The sequence below is a fragment of the Heteronotia binoei genome, chromosome 6, assembly GCF_032191835.1.
Source record: "Heteronotia binoei isolate CCM8104 ecotype False Entrance Well chromosome 6, APGP_CSIRO_Hbin_v1, whole genome shotgun sequence".
Taxonomy (NCBI): domain Eukaryota; kingdom Metazoa; phylum Chordata; class Lepidosauria; order Squamata; family Gekkonidae; genus Heteronotia; species Heteronotia binoei.
In genome coordinates this window covers 89,239,440-89,262,338 of record NC_083228.1, presented here as the reverse complement: position 1 = coordinate 89,262,338, position 22,899 = coordinate 89,239,440, and the positions used below count along the sequence as shown (strand labels likewise).

General features: G+C 42.0%; 1 protein-coding gene across 4 annotated transcripts in view; it reads right to left on the bottom strand.

The window, feature by feature from the left end:
- Positions 1–22,899, bottom strand: part of HDLBP (high density lipoprotein binding protein) — a 95,032-nt gene that overhangs the window by 48,211 nt on the left and 23,922 nt on the right. For 2 of the 4 annotated variants that reach the window (XM_060242102.1, XM_060242105.1), the window contains exons 2-3: positions 8,682–8,746; positions 4,116–4,228 (exon numbers count right to left, since the gene is read on the bottom strand). In XM_060242102.1, coding sequence (XP_060098085.1) covers positions 4,116–4,191 — 76 coding nt within the window. In that variant the 5' untranslated portion in view covers positions 4,192–4,228; positions 8,682–8,746. Of the gene's footprint in view, positions 1–4,115; positions 4,229–8,681; positions 8,750–22,899 lie in introns of all 4 variants that reach the window. The other 2 variants (XM_060242104.1, XM_060242103.1) reach the window with 1 other exon arrangement.

Here is a 22,899-nt window from a genome sequence, read left to right as displayed (position 1 = left end):
AGGAAACAAGGGGATCTGCTATCTTGGATTTGATTCTCACCAACAAGGAAGAATTGATTGAAGAAGTGGAAGTAGTGGGCACCCTCGGCAATAGTGACCATGTGATTTTGGAATTTACAGTCTTAGGGAAGGGAAAAGCTATACATAGTCAGACTTATAGGTTGGACTTCAAAAAGGCAAATTTTGATAAACTTAGAACTATGCTGGGTAAAATCCCATGGTCAGAAATGCTTAGGAGGAAGGGGGTTCAGGAGGGGTGGGAGTTTCTTAAAAGCAAAATACTGAAAGCGCAATCACAGACGATTCCTATGAGAAGAAAAAATGGAAAAAGCCTAAAGAAGCCAAAGTGGCTCCATAAACAGCTCTCTAAAGACTTGAGAAATAAAAAAGACTCCTTTAGGAATTGGAGGGAGGGCCTTATAACCAAGGATGAATATAAACAAATCACCAGTGCTTGTAGAGAAAAGGTTAGGAAAGATAAAGCTCAGTATGAGCTTAGGCTGGCCAAAGATGCTAAAAACAACAAAAAAGGGTTCTTTTCTTATGTTCAGAGTAAGAAAAAAAGCAAGGACATGGTAGGTTAAGAAAGGGTAAGGGTAAGAAAGTGAAATTGTAACAGGTAATGAAGACAGGGCGAAACTGCTCAATTTCTACTTTTCCTCAGTCTTCTCTTCTGAGGGAAATGGTGCTCAACATGGCAAAAACAGAACATAGAAGGAGCATATGAAGTTCCAACCTAGGATCAGCATAGGGGTAGTACATAAACACCTAGTTTCTTTAAATGAAACGAAGTCCTCAGGGCCAGATGAATTACATCCAAGGGTTCTAAAAGAGCTTGTGGATGTAATTTCTGAGCTTCTGGCTATTATTTTTGAAAATTCTTGGAGAACAGGAGAGGTGCTGGAAGATTGGAGACGGGTGAATGTTGTCCCCTTCTTCAAGAAGGGGAAAAAAGACAATCCGCGTAACTACCGACCCGTCATCTTGACGTCTATACCTGGAAAAGTTTTAGAACAAATCATCAAACAGTCGGTCCTGGAACATTTAGAAAGAATGGATGTGATTACTAAGAGCCAGCATGGGTTTCTCAAGAACAAGTCATGTCAGACTAACCTGATCTCTTTTTTTGAGAAAGTGACTACCTTGCTGGATCAGGGGAATGCTCTAGACATCTTTTATCTTGATTTCAGTAAAGCTTTTGATAAGGTTCCACATACTAGCCTTGTTGACAACTTGGTAAAATGTGGTTTGGATCCTGTTATTGTTAGGTGGATCTGTAACTGGTTGACAGATTGCACCCAAAGAGTGCTTGTGAATGGTTCCTCATCCTCTTGGAGAGGAGTGACAAGTGGAGTGCCTCAAGGATCTGTCCTGGGACCTGTTTTGTTCAACATCTTTATCAATGATTTGGATGAAGGAATAGAGGGAATGCTTATTAAATTTGCAGATGATACTAAATTGGGAGGGTTGCAAACACAGAAGAAGACAGAAACAGGATACAGGATGACCTTTACAGGCTGGAAAAGAGGGCTAAAATCAATAAAATGAATTTTAACAGGGAAAAATGTAAAGTTCTGCATTTAGGTAGGAAAAATCCAATGCATGGTTATAGGATGAGGGAGACTTGTCTTAGCAGTAGTATGCGTGAAAAGGATCTAGGGGTCTTAATGGATCATACGCTAAACATGAGTCAACAGTGTGATGCGGTGGCTAAAAAGGCAAATGCAATTTTGGGCTGTATCAACAGAAGTATAGTGTCCAGATCACGTGATGTGATGGTATCGCTTTACTCTGCTCTGGTAAGACCTCACCTGGAGTACTGTGTTCAGTTTTGGGCATCACATTTTAAGAAAGATACAGACAAGCTGGAACGAGTCCAGAGGAGGGCGATGAAGATGGAGAGGGGTCTGGAGACCAAGTCCTATGAGGAAAAGTTGAAGGAGTTGGGAATGTTTAGCCTGGAGAGGAGGCGGCTGAGAGGTGATATGATCACCATCTTCAAGTACTTGAAGGGCTGTCATATAGAGGATGGTGTGGAATTGTTTTCTGTGGCCCCAGAGGGTAGGACCAGAACCAATGGGTTGAAATTAAATCAAAAGTTTCTGGCTCAACATTAGGAAGAACTTCCTGACCGTTAGAGCGATTCCCCAGTGGAACAGGCTTCCTCAAGAGGTGGTGGGCTCTCCTTCCTTGGAGGTTTTTAAACAGAGGCTTGATGGCCATCTGACAGCAATGAAGATCCTGTGAATTTAGGGGGAGGTGTTTGTGAGTTTCCTGCATTGTGCAGGGGGTTGGACTAGATGACCCTGGAGATCCCTTCCAACTCTATGATTCTACTTTCCCAATACTGTTTTCTCCTTCCTTTTCTACTTGCTGCTCCAGTCCCTGCCAGGGTGAAAAGGCAGGCAAGTAGGAGCAGCCTTGTGGCGGAGGCCTCCTCCCCACCCTGTGAAATCCTTGCAGATCCATGCCAATTAGATATGAAGAAATGTCAGATGATCAGTACAATCAACTCTAATGTCATAACGGCCTCATCTGAAAGTTAATTCTAAGCTATTTATTGACATTGGCTATTGTGCAGCAGACCACTAACTGCTTGCTGAAGTGGCAAGTTATTTTTGCAGCTATCATACTAATCAATGACCCTTGCTTGTTTTGTTAATATTTTCTTAGGGAGGGAGGACTTTAAATGGCACCTCTAAATTTGCTTCCAACATGACCTCACCAATATACTTTGGAAAAGGCAATATCTGGCCTACTAATCGGATTGGAACCAAAGATACTCTTTCTATTAGTGTAATGGCACTTGTGCTGCTGTGTGCAGGGGGAAGGGGGATTTTTGCTGATTCCCTCCTCCCACATTTTGCCCCCATATTGTTCATGGGCACTTCATGAACTCTAGGATGAGAATTTCAGGGTGCTCAGTGGGCTGCTGCAGGAAATAAAGCCTTGTTCCACAAGTTTTCTCCACTGGTAGTACTTTAGCTCCAACTGGTTGGCTCAGTCTTAACACAGTTCCACCCTACACCTATAAAGAATCCTGTAAGTAAACAGGATTCCCTTGATCATCTGCCCTACTGTTCCACCATCCTTACTGAACTCCGTTTACTGTCACCTTCATCTAAGTTTAGAACCCATTACTTATTATGTCATTCTGTGGCAAGATCATTGTTTTTATTCTCTTTTACAGCAACAGAACTGCTGGATTGGGCAGAATATTTAAACAAATGTAAGACTTAAACAGTTAGGACTGCTGCCCAAAAAACATGCGTTGTTTAAGCCCAGCAACATTGTGAGGGCCAGAGCAGAATATATTTGTGGCATCATTTTGGGGGCAGTGCATGGCAGTCTGACAAGGCAGCAGCTAACATGCAGCTTGTTTAGCTCAGCCCTTTGCTCCAAGCTAGGACTTTCTACAAATTGATTGGCCCCACATTATACTGTATGATCTTGGTCAGTGTTTCCCAACCTGTAGGTCAAGACCCAAAAATGGGTCATGATGCCTCTGAAAGTGGGTCACAAGCCAGCCGTCCCTAATGGTGGCTTTCTTTCCCAGAGATAAACTTCCACCTGATTGGGGTTCATAGTGAAGGTAACTGCACATCTCATGTGATGTTTGTTGGTTTCTCAAAACATCTGATCAGGCAAATACAGACAACTGAATGCTGGAATAGATGGTGTCAAGGCCATAGTTTGCCCAGGGCATAAAAAAAAACCTTGGGCCAACCTTGGATAAGTCACCACGCCAAGTAAATGTGAACCCGTGGGTCACCAAACCCAAAAGTCTGGGAACTACTTATCTAGCTTATATAGTAAGCCATATGGAAAGCGAAAGCAAGGTACTCCACAGAGGATGGCTGCAAGCAATAGCTTGGCAAAGCTAGCAGAGAACATTTGCTGAACCACCAACTTGTATTCCTAACATCTTCTCCCTTTGTATTTTGTTATTAACCCTGCTAAGCAAATACAAAATGTATCAGTCAAGCACTGAATGGAAGAATATGAGGCTAGCTCCAAGAAAGATTGTGAGAAGTGGTCAGAGCCAAGCAATAATCAGGTACTGAGAGGCATCAGGTATAGTTATTAGGAGTGACAGCCATCTTTTCCAATCTTACCTTTCACCTGCTGCTGAGCAAGCCCGCTGCGATGTTCAGCAAAACTTTCCTGGGTCAAAACTGCCACAGAGCTCATGGTCGATTTCCCACCCACACACAATCCGGGTATGCCACTGGTAGCAGGAAGAGAAGACAATGATAACTACTAAGACAGAATATGTGTGTGTGGGGGGGTGCTTTAAAAAAGATAGGGAAAAGCATGTTATAAAGCTCGTGGCACAATTAGTCTCTTGTCCATGGTCGGACAGGCAAGTGGCACCACCACCTCCAGGCCACAACAGCTTTTTCCAAGGATTATCATGGTACTCTTTCAAAGCCGCCTAGAAAAGGTACAAGGCATTCTGATAACAGCTGCTCTGCATTGCCTCCAGTAGCTAGGCCTTGAAGAGAAGGCAAGGTGTCTCCAACAGCACCACAGTATTAATTCTGCAGAAACAGTATGTCATTACCTCCCCCTCTAACAGTCTTGAAGGACATGATAGATAGCTATCACAGCATTTGCAGTAACTTCTGAACAGATGGCTAATGCTAGTGTTTTAAAGGTTTCTAAAATTTGAAGCAAAAGGGATGTTATCTAGGGAAGCTGTTGTCTATAATACGATCTCTTTGCTATTATAGATGCAACCAGTGTTCCCTCTAAGCTGAGTTAGTGTGAGCTAGCTCACAATTTTCTAGCTTCCAGCTCACACATATTTGTCTTAGCTCAGGAAGGATGGCCCCAGAGCAAACTAATTTATTCAGTAGCTAACAACTTTAATGCCAGTAGCTCACAAAGAAAAGCTTGTGCTCACCAAACTCCACAGTTTAGAGGGAGTATTGGATGCAACTCTGGTCCATTCCAAGTAGAAAATCATGCAGTATGGCACAGAGGACAATCTCTGGTTTATAAAGTTCTCCCCCTCCCCTATTCTCCTTGCGCTGAATTTTCAGTGTGAACCAGGCCCTATACACATGAAGGAGGAGGAGGGTTGGCTTTTATACTCTGCTTTTCTTTGCCCCAAGGAGTCTCAAAGTAGATTGCATCTGCCTTGCCTTCCTCTCTCCACCAAAGGCACCTTATGAAGTAGGTGGGGCTGAGAGAGTTCTGAGAGAACTATGACTGGGCCAAGGTCACCCAGCTGGCTTCCTGTGAAGGAGTGGAGAATCAAACCCAGCTCTCCACATCAGAGTCTGCTGTTCTTAATCACTACCCCATGCTGGAAGTTATATGCATATAAATACCATTTACATACGTTTCTGTATGTTGGAGGCTGAGAATGCCTGAGCCAAATTCCAACAGCTACAATTTACTTTCCTGGCCCACAACATTAACGACAACACTTTTAATACACTGGTTGTGGACGAGCCTTCTGCCTTACACATCTGGGTACTATCATCCTACTACAAAGATACTACCCTCTGCCATAGGCTCTCTGTTTCACAAATATCAATGATACAACAATGACATTGAAACAATATTTTCTGTTGAGACCTCTCCCTAATAAAATGCCAGATTACTTTAGACAATGATTAACCTAGGCCATTAGCTAGTCCAACTGGCCAAAGTACAATTGTCCAGTTTCTTGAAAGCAGCCAATATTTGCTTTGGACAATTGGAAATAAAGGATTCCTGAAAGGAAAGAAATTCCACCACCCATCATGGTTAATAGACCTGCTTTCCAACACTGTTTTGAAGTTGATTACACAACTTTCCAATATCCCACTGGCACAGGCTGATTGTGTGTTGTGTGGAGGGTACTTATTTTATAACCTGCTGTCTGATAATTTAGCTGGGTGCCACCCAATTCTTATAATTATTATGAGAGTAAGCCACGTTCACTATGTTATTATGTACCTCTTGTTCCCCCTTGCCTTTTTTAGAGTTAATTCAGATTTCAAGAATCCACACACAGTTTCCCCCCTTGATCTCTGAAGTTACCTTCTCTCCCCCCCCCCCCCCCAACTTTCTAATTGCTTCATAAGCAGGTTGTTCTGGGGCCGGCTACCATGAAGATGCATGTTTGCTGCACTTGCTGTTTTCCTTGCCAAAATAATAATTTACAGCTTTAAATTAGTCTTAAGCAGAGACTCCAGACAGCTATACAGGCTTATAGTTACACACATTCTAGAATAATAGCTAAAGCATTCAGTACACTTTCATCCTCTTTTTGAAAGCTTCAATCCCTGATCTACAGTGTCTGCTTCCAGTACAGTAGTGCAACAACGTTTTCAACAGGAACATTTTTGCTGCAAAATTCAAGCTATATATTAGGGTTGTGAAATTCATTTGTTATGAGGGCAGGATCTGACATAAATGAGATCTTGTTGAGCCAAGCCATGTTGGGCCGTGCCGTGTGTGTTCCTTTTTAAGTTTAGGTAGCAAGATATAAATTTTATAACAGACACAGAGAAATGTAATGAATGATTTTTAAAAAACCCTTAAAATATGCTTAAACATTAGCACTCGTTGGCCTTAAAGGTGCTTTCTTTATATCTCTCCCATGAAATCCAGGGGACTGGGCAAAGGAAGCTCTTGCTCTTTCCTTCCTTCCCCAGGGAACCAGGAGGGGGAGGAGCCTCAGCCAATAGAAGGAAGAAAGGCTTGGCTCAGTAGCCCTGCTGCATAATTGAGAGAGCCTGGCAAAGCAAGCTTTTCCTTCCCCCTTCCTCCTCAAGGGAGGAGCCTCAGCCAATGGAGAAAATAGAGGCTTTGCTCTCTAGCTCCTGTGCAATTCAGCAAGCCTGGCAAAGCAGGCTGTTATGCAGAAGGAAACAGAGAGGGAGAAGGAAGTAGATGACAGCCAGTTGCTCGGGGGCCTGATAGGAGCCTTCCAAGGGCCTGATTCAGCCCCCAGGCCACATGTTTGACACCCCTGCTATATATCTTAACAGAATAGTGAAGCAGTGCTTATACTGTGGCTACTCAGAGACACTCATTTTGATTTTAACATTTCACAGACCTCCAAGCTTTGCCCTCCTCCTAAAATATACTGGACAGTCCACTTTTCAAATTGTGTGGCAAGCTATGCCTACCTCATGGAGGTTTCTGTCCTCAGAAAAACACAGTATAACCAGGGTTACAAGCTCTGTGTTGGGAAAGTCCTGGAGATTTAGAGGGCAGAGTCTGGGGACGATGGGGTTTGGGAAGGGTCCTCAGCAGGGTACAATACCATACTGTCTACTCTCCAAAGCATCCATATTTTCCATGGGAACTGATCTGTTGCTTGGTGATAAACTGTAATAGTGGTAGATCTCCAGGTCCCTCCTGATGATTGTAGAAAATATACAACCACATGGTTATAGTGACCAAATAATGCAATAATATTATCAAAATATAACAATAAACAAAAATTAGGAGTCCCGATGTGCAGGGGGTCGACTTGAAAGTCCTGCTTTGTTCACACTTCATGCAAGGGGTGCTCGACACAAGTTAATTTCAAAAGTCCAGTTCAGACCAAAATCAATATAGGTATTCACACAATGTTCAGTAACTGCAAAATAATGAATTTTTCATAGGGATACAAAGTGTTTCCAAAACAACTTCAAAGACAGACACTACGCTCAATAAGTGTAGTGCCTGTCTGAAGTTGTTTTTGAAGTTGTTATATTTTGATAATATTATTTCGTTATTCGGTCACTATAATCATGTGGTTGTATATTTTCTACAGTCTATGAGTGACCTCTCTTCTTATTTACCTTCCTCCTAAGTCCCATATCAGCTACATTTTAAAAGTTACAGGACCTACAGGTCTCAGAACAGCAGATTCTGTTCAAAAGGTCCTTAACCCAAGTCCTAAACCGGAAGGGGCTTTGAAATGAGAGAACAAGAAACTTGCTAATTTGTTAGTAAATTCTAGCTTGTGGTCTGCTGAACACAGGTGGGAAGAGACCTGCAAAAACTTCAGGAGTTGGTCACAGAAATAGAGCAAATATCCAACTACAAATAGAAACAGATATCCAACTGAAAACTTCCATTGACTATTATTTTCTATGGCCACGGAGTGCCATATCTCTATCTCTAGAGTGAAATCCTTTGCACTGGAAAACACAACCAACACTAGTTCTTTTTTATCTGAAGTAACTATAGTGTATGTACTAGGACTGTTTCTTCTCAGCACTGTTCAGACAGTTTGACTTCCTAGGGCTAGACTGCAAGATTCTGACAACTACCTGGCCCATTGTCTAACTACTGCTCTGAGGTGATATGGATGCTAGGTGACTGCAGGGATAGCTCTCAGCTCCTGCCCTTCAAATGAGGGGGAAGCTCATTCCATCCCCTTTTCTTGAAGCAGAGAGTCCCTGTCCATTCCTAAAAAATGGAGAGGGCTCTGTTTTCACAGGCAGACAGGTGTGAGAGGAGCTCACCTTTCCTTCTGTCTTTGACAAAGATTTGCAAATCTACCAAGGGTACACTTACAGAGCCCTGGATTTTGAGACTCCAGTTTGAAAAACACTGGCATAGCAGATTATGGTTGTATCATAGGCACAGGAGAATATTAAACACTGTAACTGATGGGCAGCTCAAAAACCTAACAATCAAATGGTCCAGGGCCAAAAGCCCAACACACAAAAAATATTTTAACTTACCAGCTAAATGGTCAGTAGCCAGAAAGTCCGTCCTGTGAGCTGTCTGTTTGTCAGCCTGCCAGCTTCTGCTTTTAAGAAGAGATAGGTGGGGAAAAGTTATCAGTTCTAAGGTTTACGTTCCATTATTTATAGTATGATTTCTACAAATAACCTGAGCCTGAATACCAAGTTTCTGTTCATAAATTTCCAACTTTTAAGTGAAATTTTCAACGCAGTTTAAATTAAAAAGTCAGTAAATATTAACTGAAAATCATCTTACAGCGGAAAAGTCAATTCAACTCAACTCCAGCACTTAGAACTGAAAGGACTGACATTACTATTATTTAACATTAAAGCCTTTCCAAATGGATCAATAATGCAAATCTGGTAAACTGATTTTAAGAGGAAAACCTACAAACTGGGATGAGGCATCAAGAAAAATGCACTGAATGGGGCCCTGACCTTGATAGCACAGGCAAACCAAATTTTATCATATCTTGGAAGCTAACCAGGGTCAACTCTTGCAAGTACTTGGATGGGAGACCTCCCTGAAATACCAGAAGTCAAGGCAGGCTTTATTCAACCACCTCCCTGAATATCCTCCAGGCTCACAGTAGGGGTCAGTCACCAGAGGTCTCCTTGACTTCCAGGCACGCACACACACATGTATACACACATAAAAATACAAAAAAATGTCCTCCATAAAGAAAAAAGAAAATGCACTGAATGGGTACGCAGTTGCTGTTTGCTTTTTCACTACAGCAGCTTAAACTGTTGAAGGGACAACCCTCTGTTTAGCTGTACAGGACTGTTTACTCAGTATCCCTACTTGACCATCCAGTATCCTTAGACTGTACTCAAATTTTGGTTAAGAAGATTCTCATTCATATGGCATTCATATGGCATTCTACTGACACATGATAATAAGATACATTACTTATATATTATTATGTGTCAATAGAATGTTACTTAATAGGTGATAGGGGAGGAAGCATCCCAGAGGCACTCCCTTAGTTGCGGGGTGCCGCAGGGAGCGGTCCCTATCCCCGATGTTATTTAATATCTATATGCGCCCCCTTGCCCAGATTGTCAGGAGGTATGGACTGGGTTGCCATCAATATGCGGATGACACCCAGCTCTACCTAATGATGGGTGGCCAGTCTGACTGTACCCTGGAAAATCTAGACCTGGCATTACAAGCCGTGGCCTCCTGGCTCAGACTGAGTCGGCTGAAATTGAATCTGACGAAGACGGAGGTTCTCTACCTGGGTCGGGGCAGTCCGGGGAGAGAGATCCAGCTGCCGGCCCTTGACGGGATGCCACTAATACCGGTCCCCAAGGTCAAGAGCTTAGGCGTGCTCCTTGAGTCCTCCCTTACAATGGAGGCTCAGGTGGCAGCCACTGTTAGATCTGCCTTTTTCCATCTTCGGCAAGCACGGCAGCTGGCCCCTTACCTGGACCGCAGCGACCTAGCGACGGTAATCCATGCTACGGTCGCCTCAAGAATAGATCACTGTAATGCTCTCTACATGGGGCTACCCCTGACGCTAACCCGGAGACTACAACTGGTGCAGAATGCTGCGGCACGGCTGTTAATGGGGCTACCACGACGGGAGCACATTCGGCCAGTGCTGAGAGAGCTGCACTGGTTGCCTGTTGTGTTCCGAGTTCGCTTCAAGGTGTTGGTATTAACCTTTAAAGCCCTTTATGGTCAGGGACCTGCCTATCTACGGGACCGCCTTTCCCCATATATCCCCCAGAGAGCACTGCGATCAGGGACAAAAAATCTGCTGTCTGCCCCTGGCCCAAAAGAAGCCAGGCTATGCGCAACAAGATCTAGGGCCTTCTCGGTGGCAGCACCAGAACTCTGGAACACCCTCCCAGAAGCTATAAGGGCCCTGCGGGATTTGTCGGCGTTCCGCAGGGCCTGTAAGACCGAACTGTTTAGACAGGCTTTTCTGGTTGACTGAAAATGGGCTGCCACCGGACATCCTACAGAAGCTGGTGGTCATAGTCAGAACCCAATACCACCAGACTGGATTGAGATAGCGTAATAGTTTTAAACTGATAAATGTATTATGGTTTTATATGTTTTATGGAATTGATTGTTTTTATGATACTGTAAGCCGCCCTGAGTCCGCTTGCGGAGAGGGCGGGATATAAATGCAAAGTAATAAATAAATAAATAAATAAATAATATTTTTATTTCTTTAGAAGCAATGCTTTTCACTGTACAGATGCCATGTCATACATAAATTCCACTCTTATCAAGTTTTGTTACAAGTTAAAAGCACCGATCACATTAGATTTCCTGTGTTCATTGCTTGGCTGCTGTGCTATTCTCTGCACAAAACTATGCTAAATAGCACTAAGTTGAGAAATGACAGATTAAGAGCAGATGTAGGATATGAATTTGAAATTTCAGGACCGTAAAAGCATCTCCATCTGTGCAATGCAGAGAGTTGGAAAACTAACCATCTTTTAAAGAAAACCCTGCCAATAAAACTGACATCAGTCAGAAGATAGGAATGTGATGGAGCTTGGGTGAAACAGGACTTCCTTACAATCAGAAGCAATGCACAGAGCTTTGTGAAGTCAGCCCCTGGCAATTCTAGGCTCAGACAGACACACATACAAACAATGCATGATTTGTGTGTGTGCCAGGCATCTTGCAAATTCTATATGCTTCTGTGTCAGAGACGAGCTCCCATCCTATGATACTTTTTTTTTTTGCTGAACACAAATAGATAGGTAACCTATAGCTTCTCCAAGTAATGTTTCTCCAAACATTCCTTGATCGATTTCAGTGGGAGTAGGTATAACTAACTGCAAGCACCTGTGTCACTTGGAAAAACTGCTCAAACCAGCTTATGAACAGCAGCAGCAACAAAACAGTGCCTAATCAGGATTTATGGGTAGGGCCACCACAGACTTTCAGTACTGCAGGATAGCACTTGTCCCAAGAAAAAGCAACCTAGAAGATGATGGTATAGAGAAGCAATCAACAATATTGTCAACCAAACACCATGTGGTTAGTACTCCAGAACAAGAAAAAAAGACAACAGAAGCCTCAAAGGTATCATTCTACAGGCATGTTTCAGTAAACAGGGGGAAGAAGAGAGATGAAGAATTAATCCAAGCCCACAAGTCCTCTGTGTTATATCACATGCACCACATACAGGGGCTATAACCCTCGAAGAGCACACAGCATTTTGCATGAATCGTTATGGATGGGTTTATGACATAAGGCTGGGGTAAGCTGTATTTTTGCCCTCCAGACCAAGCCAAGTAAAAAAGAATTCAGACTTGTGTTCTGTAAACAGGGAATTTTCATATCACAATTTTTCTCGAGATTCCCCCAAACAAGGGGCATTGGCTGGACATCATTGCAGTGTTTGCAGAGTTACTGAACAAAACAATGAATAAAGTACGGTGCTATGCTTCTCTTGGCACCTATGGCCGATGCTCATACCTAAACAGCATACAATCTGCACATTTAAGTCTGTAATTCCGCACTAGACCTTTAATCCTGGTCCAGTCCTGTCCCCCAAACTGATTTTCTACACTATAATCATAGAATCAAACTCCGAGTTTCTTTGTATGATGCCATGATTCAAGTGTAGAATGTCAGTTTGGGGACAGGGCTGGATCAGGATTAAAGGTCTAGTGCGGAGGAGCAACAAGCTCACTGCATTACACTTTTCCTAGAGCATGTCAACAATTTTTTTTAAAGTGTTTAAAGGAAGAAGTACAAGCACAGTGGACTGGACAGTGATCAACAGGAATCTGCAAATAGCAACAGTTGTTCAGAGCTGTTCTTACTATTACTATCACTGACATATGATAAAAGCTGAAAGCTCCACCATACCTGATCTGGAGCCACACTAAGGAACTGCAGATTCTCTGGCCCCAGCCCAGGCATCTTTTTGTTGATAAGGGCAAGTTTATATTGCCTATGCTTCACTCCACCAAAAAGGCTAAGCTCAAGTCAAGGTGCCTGGGTGCCCTAACCCAAATTCATACCTGCCAGAAAGGAATGTAACCTTGCAGCACCAGCTGCTAGTCTCATTGCGCCCACAGAAGCTGTGCAGATCTGCATGGCAGTCCACACCAGAGACTTCAGGACAGCATTATTTGTGAAGGGGGAAAAGCCCTCTGCAGTGAGTTGCTACTTCGTCATTGACACAAGAAAATCGAGGACCTTCTAGAGTTCATGCCAGGTCAGAAGTGGAAAGCACTTGCAAACCAGCAAGGAACACCTAGTTTACTAGCAATGATATACAGAAACTCTTATTAGGCAAGAATCTTACAAGCTTAGCAAAGTTCAAAATGAACTCATTCATTTACAAAGCTTTTCTTGTTACAAAATTATATGAAACATCTCACTAAAACTTGGGAGGTAGCATATGTGAAGAATGAAGAGTGGCAAAGATGGAATTGGAATTGTGAAGAGTGGCAAAGATGGAATTGGGACAGGGAAGGACAGACACTGCAATGAAGCAGGAGAAACACAGTTGATCAATCTGGGTCATGCATCATGCTTCCCATACTTCTCTCTTGGGTTTAAGCGACTGAGCTCAGAGGTAATTTCGTTGTTCTTCCCCCTCTTACTACAACACACTGTGAAATTTGAAGAAGGTAGCTGAGGTATGAAAAACTCAAACCCAGGAAGTAAAGGAATTTATCTAACGGGGCTCTCAGCTTGATAACGTAGACCAGTTTGCCCAATCTATGGGCCGCAATCAAAAGTGGGTCATGAAAGTAGGCCCCAAACTTTTCCTTTCTGTGTATTTGTGTTTCCTTTGTCCCATCCCCCCACAGTGGGTCACCCAACCAAAATGTTAGGAACCACTGATGTCAACAATAGTTCAGATCCCACTTTGAATTTTCATTGATACAAGGAGGGGAGAATTGGAAGTCTCCCGTGGAAGAGCAGAATCAGCAAAACAAAAACCCAAACCCCCCTTCCCTGTGCTCACAGAAATTTTAGGCGGGACCCAAGCCAACATTTATCCTTGTAAGCAAACATACACTAGCAAAGGAAAGACAGTTTGAATGGCAGCAGGGCCCTACGCATCACAGAGCAGATCAGAATACATAACCCCTAGCACACAAGCCAAATAGCAGTATGGCAAACCATTTTATTGTGTCAAGAGACCTGACACAATGTTAAACATGTGGCCCAGGGGCCAAATCAGGCCCCCCGGAGGGCTCCTATCAGGCCCATGAGCAACTCACTATTGCCTGGTTCCTTCTTCCTCTGTTGCTTCCTGCTGCATCACAGCTTGCTTTACCAGGCTTGCTCAATCAAACTACAGAGCAAAGCCTCTATTTTCTTCATTGGCTGACCAGGCTATGCTATGCTATGAAGCAACTTAGGGACAAAAGTTCATAATGCCCAGCCATTTCATGTTTTCCTCTGGATCTTCAGTTCAAAGCATTGACCATGAGATTTCTGTAATGAATGTCAGTAAAACAAAACTAGGTTTGCAACTTAGAGATACAAGCCTGGACAGCCTACTCAAGATTGCTACAGCACAAACATTTGTCTCCAGATTTTGATGCAATAATTCAGAGCAAGAGGTGTCAGTTATCAGAGATTGTTAAACAAATAAAATATTGCAAAAGTGCTAATGTTTTAAGCATTTTTTTTAAAAAACGAATCTTTGTGTTTGTGTCCTTTATAAAGTTTATATCTCCACTACCTGGCATTACATTTTATGACACACATGGCTCGGCCTAAGAAGGTCTCATTTATGTGAGCTCCAACCTTCATAACAAATTAGTTTGACACCCCTATCCTAAGGCATTGCTAGGGTTCAGGGTGCTCCCAGTATGTCTGACCAAGTATAATCCTTGCCTTTTCTCCACTTTATTTGATAGTATACCAACACCTTCACAGGCATCAATAATGGAGGATTTTCTTGGCACCTGGGCCAAAGTAGTTGCCTACTCCAGGGTAGATAATCAGCAATATGTTCACCACAAGGGCCTACACCCTTGATGTACTAATTTTTTGGAGGGAGGGGGGGAGAAAAGCAGTCAAAATACTGGGTCAGCTCTTCTTCTTACATATCACTGGGAAGCCGGGAATAAACATTGAAGAGTTGAAGTACAAGTTACCCATGATGTAGCCAGGAAAATAATAGCTGCATCAAAGGGAGGACATTCCTACACGAAAATTTCCAGAAAAAAACAAAATCTAACAGCAGTGACCAGGGAAACAAATGCATATGAGGAACTTGACTAGCGCAGGAAGGATACAACTAACTGGGAAGAAGACCAAGGAGTGGCAACTATAATACTGGACACTATTTATTTTCAAAACTTATATCCTGTCTTTCTCCCATTATAATGGCTGCCAATGGCTAACAATTTAAAACATTCATGATAAAATTAATCATAAACTCATTAAAATAATGCCCCTTCCCCAAACATACCCCCAAAAGAAAACGAAACAGAGCTAAAATACTTATAAAACCATTAAAATACATACAAAACATAAAACGTTTGTTATGAGGGAGAGATCTTCAAGGGAATGTCAGAGCAAAACAAAAAAAAGTGTTCACTCACTGGCAGATGACAACAAAAGGGGTCAGATGAATCCCCCTGGGGAGAGGGAGCTCCAGAGCTGTGGCACCAAGAATGCAACTGGCCTAAATCTCAGCAGATGGAGCACCCAAAGCAGGGCCTCCGAAGATGATCATAATGGTCAGACAGATTCATAAGGGATTAGACCAGCGGTGTCAAACTTATTTGTTATGAAGGCCAGATCTGACATTGAGACCTTGTCGGGTTGGCCCACGTGTGTCATACAATGTAATGCCAGATAGCAGAGATATTAAATTTATAAAGGACACAAACAAAATATTTTTTTAAAAAACCCTTAAAATAAAACATAATTAAAACATTAGCACTCATTGGTCTTAGTGCTTTCTTTGTATCTCTCCCATGTGATCCAGGGAACTGGGCAAAGGAAGCTCTGGCTCTTTCCTTCCTTCCCCGGTGGACTGGGGGAAGGAGCCTCAGCCAATGGAGAAAATAGAGGTTTTGCTCTGTAGCTCCTGTGTGATTGAGCAAGCCTGACAAAGCAAGCTGTGATGTAGAAGGAAGCAAGAGAGAGGGAGAAGGAAGCAGACAACAGCCAGTTGTTTGGGGGACTGATAGGAGCCCTCCAGGGGCCTGATTCAGCCCCCAGGCTGCATGTTTGACACCCCTGGATTAGACAGTCCTTCAGGTATGTTCATCCCAAACCATACAGGCCTTTGAAGGTGAAAATTAGCACTTTGAATTGTGCCTGAAAATGTATTGGAAGCAGTGTAGGTGGGCCAAGACTGGCGCAATAAGGCCCCAACAACTATGATGGTAGCAAACTGATATTCAGCAAGGTGAAGGTAAAGAATTAAAAACACGGAGCAAAAAAGGAGGAAAAAAATGCCTACTGTGTATTTACTTGAAACACTGTTATGCCACCCTCCCATCCAAACTGGAGAAGTAGCTTTTTCAGATGTTTATACAATAAAACTGTCATCTCAAATGCTATTCTATGTTGCAGAAGCCAGAAAAAATGCAGCACGTTTTGTGAAGAAATGTACTCCATTCTGGGCCACATCAAATTATTGAGAGTTTTGGGGCTACAAACTCTCCACATTCAGAAGAGCTTCACTGCTGATATAAGTCCAGGAAACAGGACAGTGGTTAATTGCTCTTAAACACTCCCATGTCATTGATGGTTCTCTCAGGTACCCTGTATTTAAAACTTGGTTATACAAATGCCTCTAGCCTGTACAGAACAGAGGGCCATCTCACACCCTGCCAAGAATGTGACTCCTTGGAATGGACAGACTTGGAGAGGCCAAATGCTAGATGGCATCTCTTCCTGGGAAGGTCAGGAAGAGACGGACTGAACCACAGTGGGGTGGGCAGAGTGAGCTAATAAATCCCCTGGAGGAAAGGGGAATGTAGTGAATTCATTTTTAATATATATTTTTATTTTTACAAATTGAAAAAATATACATTACTACAATTATAAAAATGATATAGATGATTGCCTTATGTAAATATAGTAGGCATAAACATCTGTGGTCATCTACTTTTATCTACAATGCCTATTTTCCTACATAAACTACAATACTACAATCATACTGATCTATTTATTACAGTTGTCCATCAGAACTTATTTGGTTGCATAAATGTGTTTACACACTCAATCTTTACTTGTTTTGCCTTTATTCTGTCTTTTCTTCATTGCTTCATATCTAACATTTCATTATTACAAACTTGTATTGCCTAATAAGGCCAATTTTGCACTAGACCATCCTGGTCCAGCCCTGTCCCCAAACCGATTTTCTACACTAGAATCACAGAATCATAAACTCATAGAGTTTGTTTCTATGATTCCATGATCCAAGTGTCGAATGTCGGTTTAGGGATAGGGCTGGACCAGGATTATGGCCAAGGACCTGCCTACCTTAGGGACCGCCTCTCTCCATACATCCCCCAGAGAGCACTGAGATCTAGTTCTAAAAAACCCTGGACCAAGGGAGGCCAAACTGAAAACAATGCGGGAGCAGGCCTTCTCAATAATGGCTCCCAATTGGTGGAATCAACTACCAGAGGAGGTATGAGCCCTGCAGGACTATAATCAGTTCCGCAGGGCCTGTAAAACTGTCCTTTTTCAAATGGCCTATAAGATGGAATCCTGAAGTGACATCTAGCCATCTTAACATATACATATATACTGTGTTGTACTGTAGCACCTTAATTTGTAGTGGTTTTAATTAATTTATCTTAAATGTATTTTAATTGTATTTTAATGTATAATGTATTTATTATAATCATGGTACAGTCCATGTCTTGTGAGCCGCCCTGAGCCTACCTTGAAGGGGAGGGCGGGATAATAAATAAACTTTTATTTATATTATTATTATTAAAGGTCTAGTGCAGAATTGGCCAGAGTCTCTCTCTTAAACGTTCTCCACTTTAACAACTGAGTCCTAATTTTCAGCTATATAATCAAAAATACATTCTACTTTTTTTGAAATTCTGAATGCAATCTGTTATGTAAAAAAAGATATTATTTTTGCCATGCTGCATACTCAATAAATTTGAATTTCCATAATTCTGGGCATTTTTCCGCCTTCCATTTAGATGCAAATGTCAGCCTTGCCACCATTACCATGTATTTAAATAGTTCACTATGTATCTTTGTACTATTTGGTAACATATTTAATAGCATGTTTTTGAGATCCATCACAAACTTAAATTTTAGGATCTTTTTTATCTCTTAATACATCTTTATCCTACATTGTCTTGCTGTCTTACATGTCCACCACATATGAAAAAATGCTGAATCTGGACTTGGATGATTTTAACATTTTCCATTATAACTCTTACTGATTTTTGCAATTTCTTTGGACATAATGTACCATCTAAAAACATTTTATACCAATTCAGCCTTAATATTTGGCACTTTCTTTAGTCCATAAGTTTTCCCATTGGATCATGGAAATATTCTCCCAAAAATTTCATCCATTTAATCATACGATCTTTCATGTGCTTTATTTCTGTTTCATATTGCAATAGCATTTTATATATTTTTCCCAGTAAACTTTTTAAGTCTCCTGTAAATTAGTTGTTTGTAGGCTGTGAATTCTTGCAGGCTCTTTTGCAAGGTCCATCTCAGTTGAATCCGTCAGAATAGCCACCATTACTCACAAAGCTAACAAAAGACAGGCAACCCTGACAGACTCAAGGCGGTTCACCTGTTCTCCAAGAATTCTTAAAAATAATGGTCAGAGGCTCAGAAGTGATGTCTGCAAGTCATAGAATCATAGAGTTGGAAGGGACCTCTAGGGTCATCCAGTTCAACCCCCTGCACAATGCAGGAAACTCACAAACACCTCCCCCTAAATTCACAGGATCGTCATTGCTGTCAGATGGCCATCTAGCCTCTGTTTAAAAACCTCCAAGGAAGGAGAGTCCACCACCTCCCAAAGAAGCCTGTTCCACTGAGGAATTGCTCTAACGGTCAGGAAGTTCTTCCTAATGTTGAGCCGGAAACTCTTTTGATTTAATTTCAACCCATTGGTTCTGGTCCTGCCTTCCGGGGCCACAGAAAACAATTCCACACCATCCTCTATATGACAGCCCTTCAAGTACTTGAAGATGGTGATCATATCACCTTTCAGCCGCCTCCTTTCCAGGCTAAACATCCCCAGCTCCTTCAACCTTTCCTCATAGGACTTGGTCTCCAGACCCCTCACCACCTTTGTCGCCCTCCTCTGGATCCATTCCAGCTGGTCTATATCCTTCTTAAATTGTGGTGCCCAAAACTGAACACAATACTCCAGGTGAGGACTTACCACAGCAGAGTAAAGCGATACCATCACATCATGTGATCTGGACACTATACTTCTGTTGATACAGCTCAAAACTGCATTTGCCTTTTTAGCCACCGCATCACACTGTTGACTCATATTTAGCATATGATCCACTAAGACCCCTAGATCCTTTTCGCACATACTACTGCTAAGACAAGTCTCCCCCATCCTATAAGCATGCGTTGGATTTTTCCTACCTAAATGCAGAACTTTACATTTATCCCTGTTAAAATTCATTGACAATAGGGACAACATTTGCCCACCTCCAATCTTCCGGCACCTCTCCTGTTCTCCAAGAATTTTCAAAAATAATAGCCAGAGGCTCAAAAATTACATCTGCAAGCTCTTTTAGAACCCTTGGATGTAATTCATCTGGCCCTCAGGACTTAGTTTCATTTAAAGAAACTATATGTTTATGTACCACCCCTACACTGATCCTAGGTTGGAACTTCATACCCTCCTTATATGTTCTGTTTTTGCCATGTTGAGCACCATTCCCCTCAGAAGAGAAGTCCTTTTAGTACCTTGGGATGCAGCTCATCTGGTCTCAAGAGCTTAGTTTCATTTAAAGAAACTAGGTGCTTATGTACTATCCCTATGCTGATCCTAGGCTGCAACTCCCTTCCCTCATTGTACGTTCTGTTTTTGGCATGTTGAATACCATCTCCCCTCACAAGAGAAGGCTGAGGAAAAGTAGGAATTGAGCAGTTCTGCCCTTTCTTCATCACTTGTTTAAATTTCACTTTCCTGTCCTCACAATCAGCCTACCATGTCCTTGCTCTTTCTCTTATTTTGTACATGAAAAGAACCCTCTTTTTTGTTGTTTTTAGCATCTATCGCTAGCCTCAGCTCATACTGAGCTTTAGTTTTCTTAACTCTTTCTCTATAAGAAATGCATCTTTACTTTGTAACTTCACTTGATCCACTGCTGTGCGAAGTATGTGTGTGGACATTTTCTTAATATATTTTTTTCTTTTGAATGCTTGAGCTTTGTTCTTTGTAACCATGACAAAACCTACTAGAACATATTACTAGAAGGATGCTAGTGGAAAGGAGGCAATTGGTCAACAGAACACTAGATTCCCATCTGTAAAATCTTGTCAGAGCAAAATCAGGAGACACAGGCACTAAGAAGAGCCTGTAAACAGCAATGTGGATAAAGTGCTAGCCCTCTTAGTGGGTTAGCTTGTGGCAGATATATACCCCAGAGAAGCAAGGAACTTCTATCCAGGCACTGGATGGCCTTGGAAATGTGGTGCATTGCAAGGCAGAGACCTGGGAAAGCCATTGAGTATCTCAACATCTCGGAGGGCCCAAGTAGAACACAGCTCACAGGTCAGCAGGGCGTTCTGCAATGTTTCAATCAGGCACTGCCCAAAGTGAAACAAAGTACAGGATGGTCTGAAGGACTAAAGGAAAAAGCAAAATTCTGAAAAAGCAGAAGATAGAGCATTTTATGGTGGGCCAATTCAGATGGCTACTCACATTTAACATGCTTATAAAAAGACAGACAGCTCCATAAAGTTGTTCAACTGTGCATTTTACAATTGTGCAAGACTATTCCAATTGTAAAAAAAAATCAACTTTGCTGTTATTGATCCTTAATCCTAAAATACCACACCACAAGCATCTACATGATGATGGGCAATACCACAGTAAAAGCCCACACCAATTGTTAGGGAAGGACCACATGATGTTTTTCCTGCAAGATGTCTCTTCTTGGGAACTAAGTCTGAACACTCTTCACAGGCAAGTGATGGTATTCAACCTCTATACTGTCTGTCCTGTATCCTTTTGTCCATAGACTGTTGTATTCCTGAAGCACAGTAGAGAGAAATAAATTTTGTTCATTTGCCATGAATTTTATTCATGCATGGATTTATGGGGGCAGGGCTGTCTCTTCCCACCACTCTGACTGAGTTCCAGGAGTTTTTTCCTCTTGGGGTCATTAGGGTGTTCCACTTTGGGCAAAAAGAGACGGAGGATTTTTAAGGCTTTGCAAAGTATATTTCTGTCACTCAATCAGCAGAGGACACCATTGTAATTGTGCAAGTGGAGATCAAAGCAAACAGAAAGAACAGAAGATGAAGGGTATTATTTAGGACAAAGTTTACAGAAGGGAAGAGACAAGAAAAGTGTACAGAGAAACCTAACAACCTGAAAGCATTGTGAGGAAAAGCAACCAGAGTTTTCTAAGATCTGTGCTTCTGCAGAAGAACCAAAAAGAGAACTAAAGAGGATAAGTTATTTCCTCCCCCTCATAGGCAGAAAGGAACAACATATTCTCTTCCTCCAGGGATTAGGAGAAATGGAGTACCCAAGCATAGCAGGGTGTCTTTCTCCTCAAATGAGAACATTTAATCTCAAGTGCACCTAAACATGGCCAAAAATCCAAAGCATCCAGGATGGAGTGATATAAATCAACATGAAATAACCTTTAAAGACAGATTTAATTACTGATTAAATGTATTTAAATCATTCCTAGAAATATAGTACTTACAGAAATTCTGAATTCCCAGAAACACAGAAATACTGAAGAAAAACAAATATCTGCAAGTACTTTCTTGTCAAATCTAAACTTATTTTATTGCTGTAATATCATGTGGTAATTTAGAAAGAATTTACAATTGTGCTATCTGGCATAGTTATGGAATTTAGAAGTGTAAATATATTTTAATGTACATGCCCCACACAAATGATTGTAAGAACACTATTGCACAATTTCAGTGGTACTTGTCTAACACATCTTTGTCTCATTCATGACATATGTAATATGCATATGACCTTTCAATGTTGTGGATTAAAAGCGGCTCCAGGGTCAGACAATACAGGTTATAGATATCTGTATCCTTGGTTGCACTAACACTTATCTTTCTGTGCTTTCCTCTTCCCTCAGCATCATTCTGTGACCCCAAGACACTGCTGGGAGGCAGTGGACCCTTAACAGAAGAAGTACATAGTTACATGGTGGGGGGGGGGAGAGGGCAATGAGGAGGGAAAATTGGGAAGATTTTCCTTCTTCCTTCTTCTGTCAGTGCAAGGGCATTAGGATACAATAGTGAGTAAAAAAGACTGCCTGTGTGCAAAAAGCAACAGGAGGTAATAGCTGAGTATTCTGAGGTACTAAAGACCCTCCACTCTACCTTGCACTGGATTTATTATACTGTTGAGAAAAGTGGTGAAAATGTCAGAGAGCCAGCATGGTGAGTGCTAGACAACCATCTGGAGGAACCAGGTTCAAATCCACACTCTGATATGAAAGCTCACTGGTTGTCATAAGGCCAGTCTTTCTCTGTATCCCTATCAAAATTGAAGAGAGAATGCTACAGATGTGCTGCTTAGAGTCCCCAATGGGGAGAAAAGCACACAGTGGGGGAAGTGTAGCAGCAAAAAGCCCTCAAAAAGGAAGCTGGAAACAACAATTTGTATGTCTGGCTTCATATAATTTGCATGTCTGAGCCCAATAGAGGAGGGTGGGATATAAATGCAATAAAATAAATAAAATATTCCTCAGTGGTTCCTCAGTGGAACAGGCTTCCCCAGGAGGTGGTGGGCTCCCCTTCCTTGGAGATTTTTAAACAAAGGCTAGATGGCCACCTGACAGCAATGAAGATCCTGTGAATTTAGGGGGAGGTATTTGTAAGTTTTCTGCATTGTGCAGGCGGTTGGACAAGAAGGCCCTGGAGGTCCCTTCCAACTCTATGATTCTATGAAATATAAGCAGGAAAAACAGCAACTATGACAACTGCTTAGCCTGACATTCTTAAGGGAAAACTGAATAATCCAGAGGCTTTAACACACTTTTCAAAATGCCCTCCAGCAACAAACAGACTCCTATGCTTTCTATAAAATTGTGT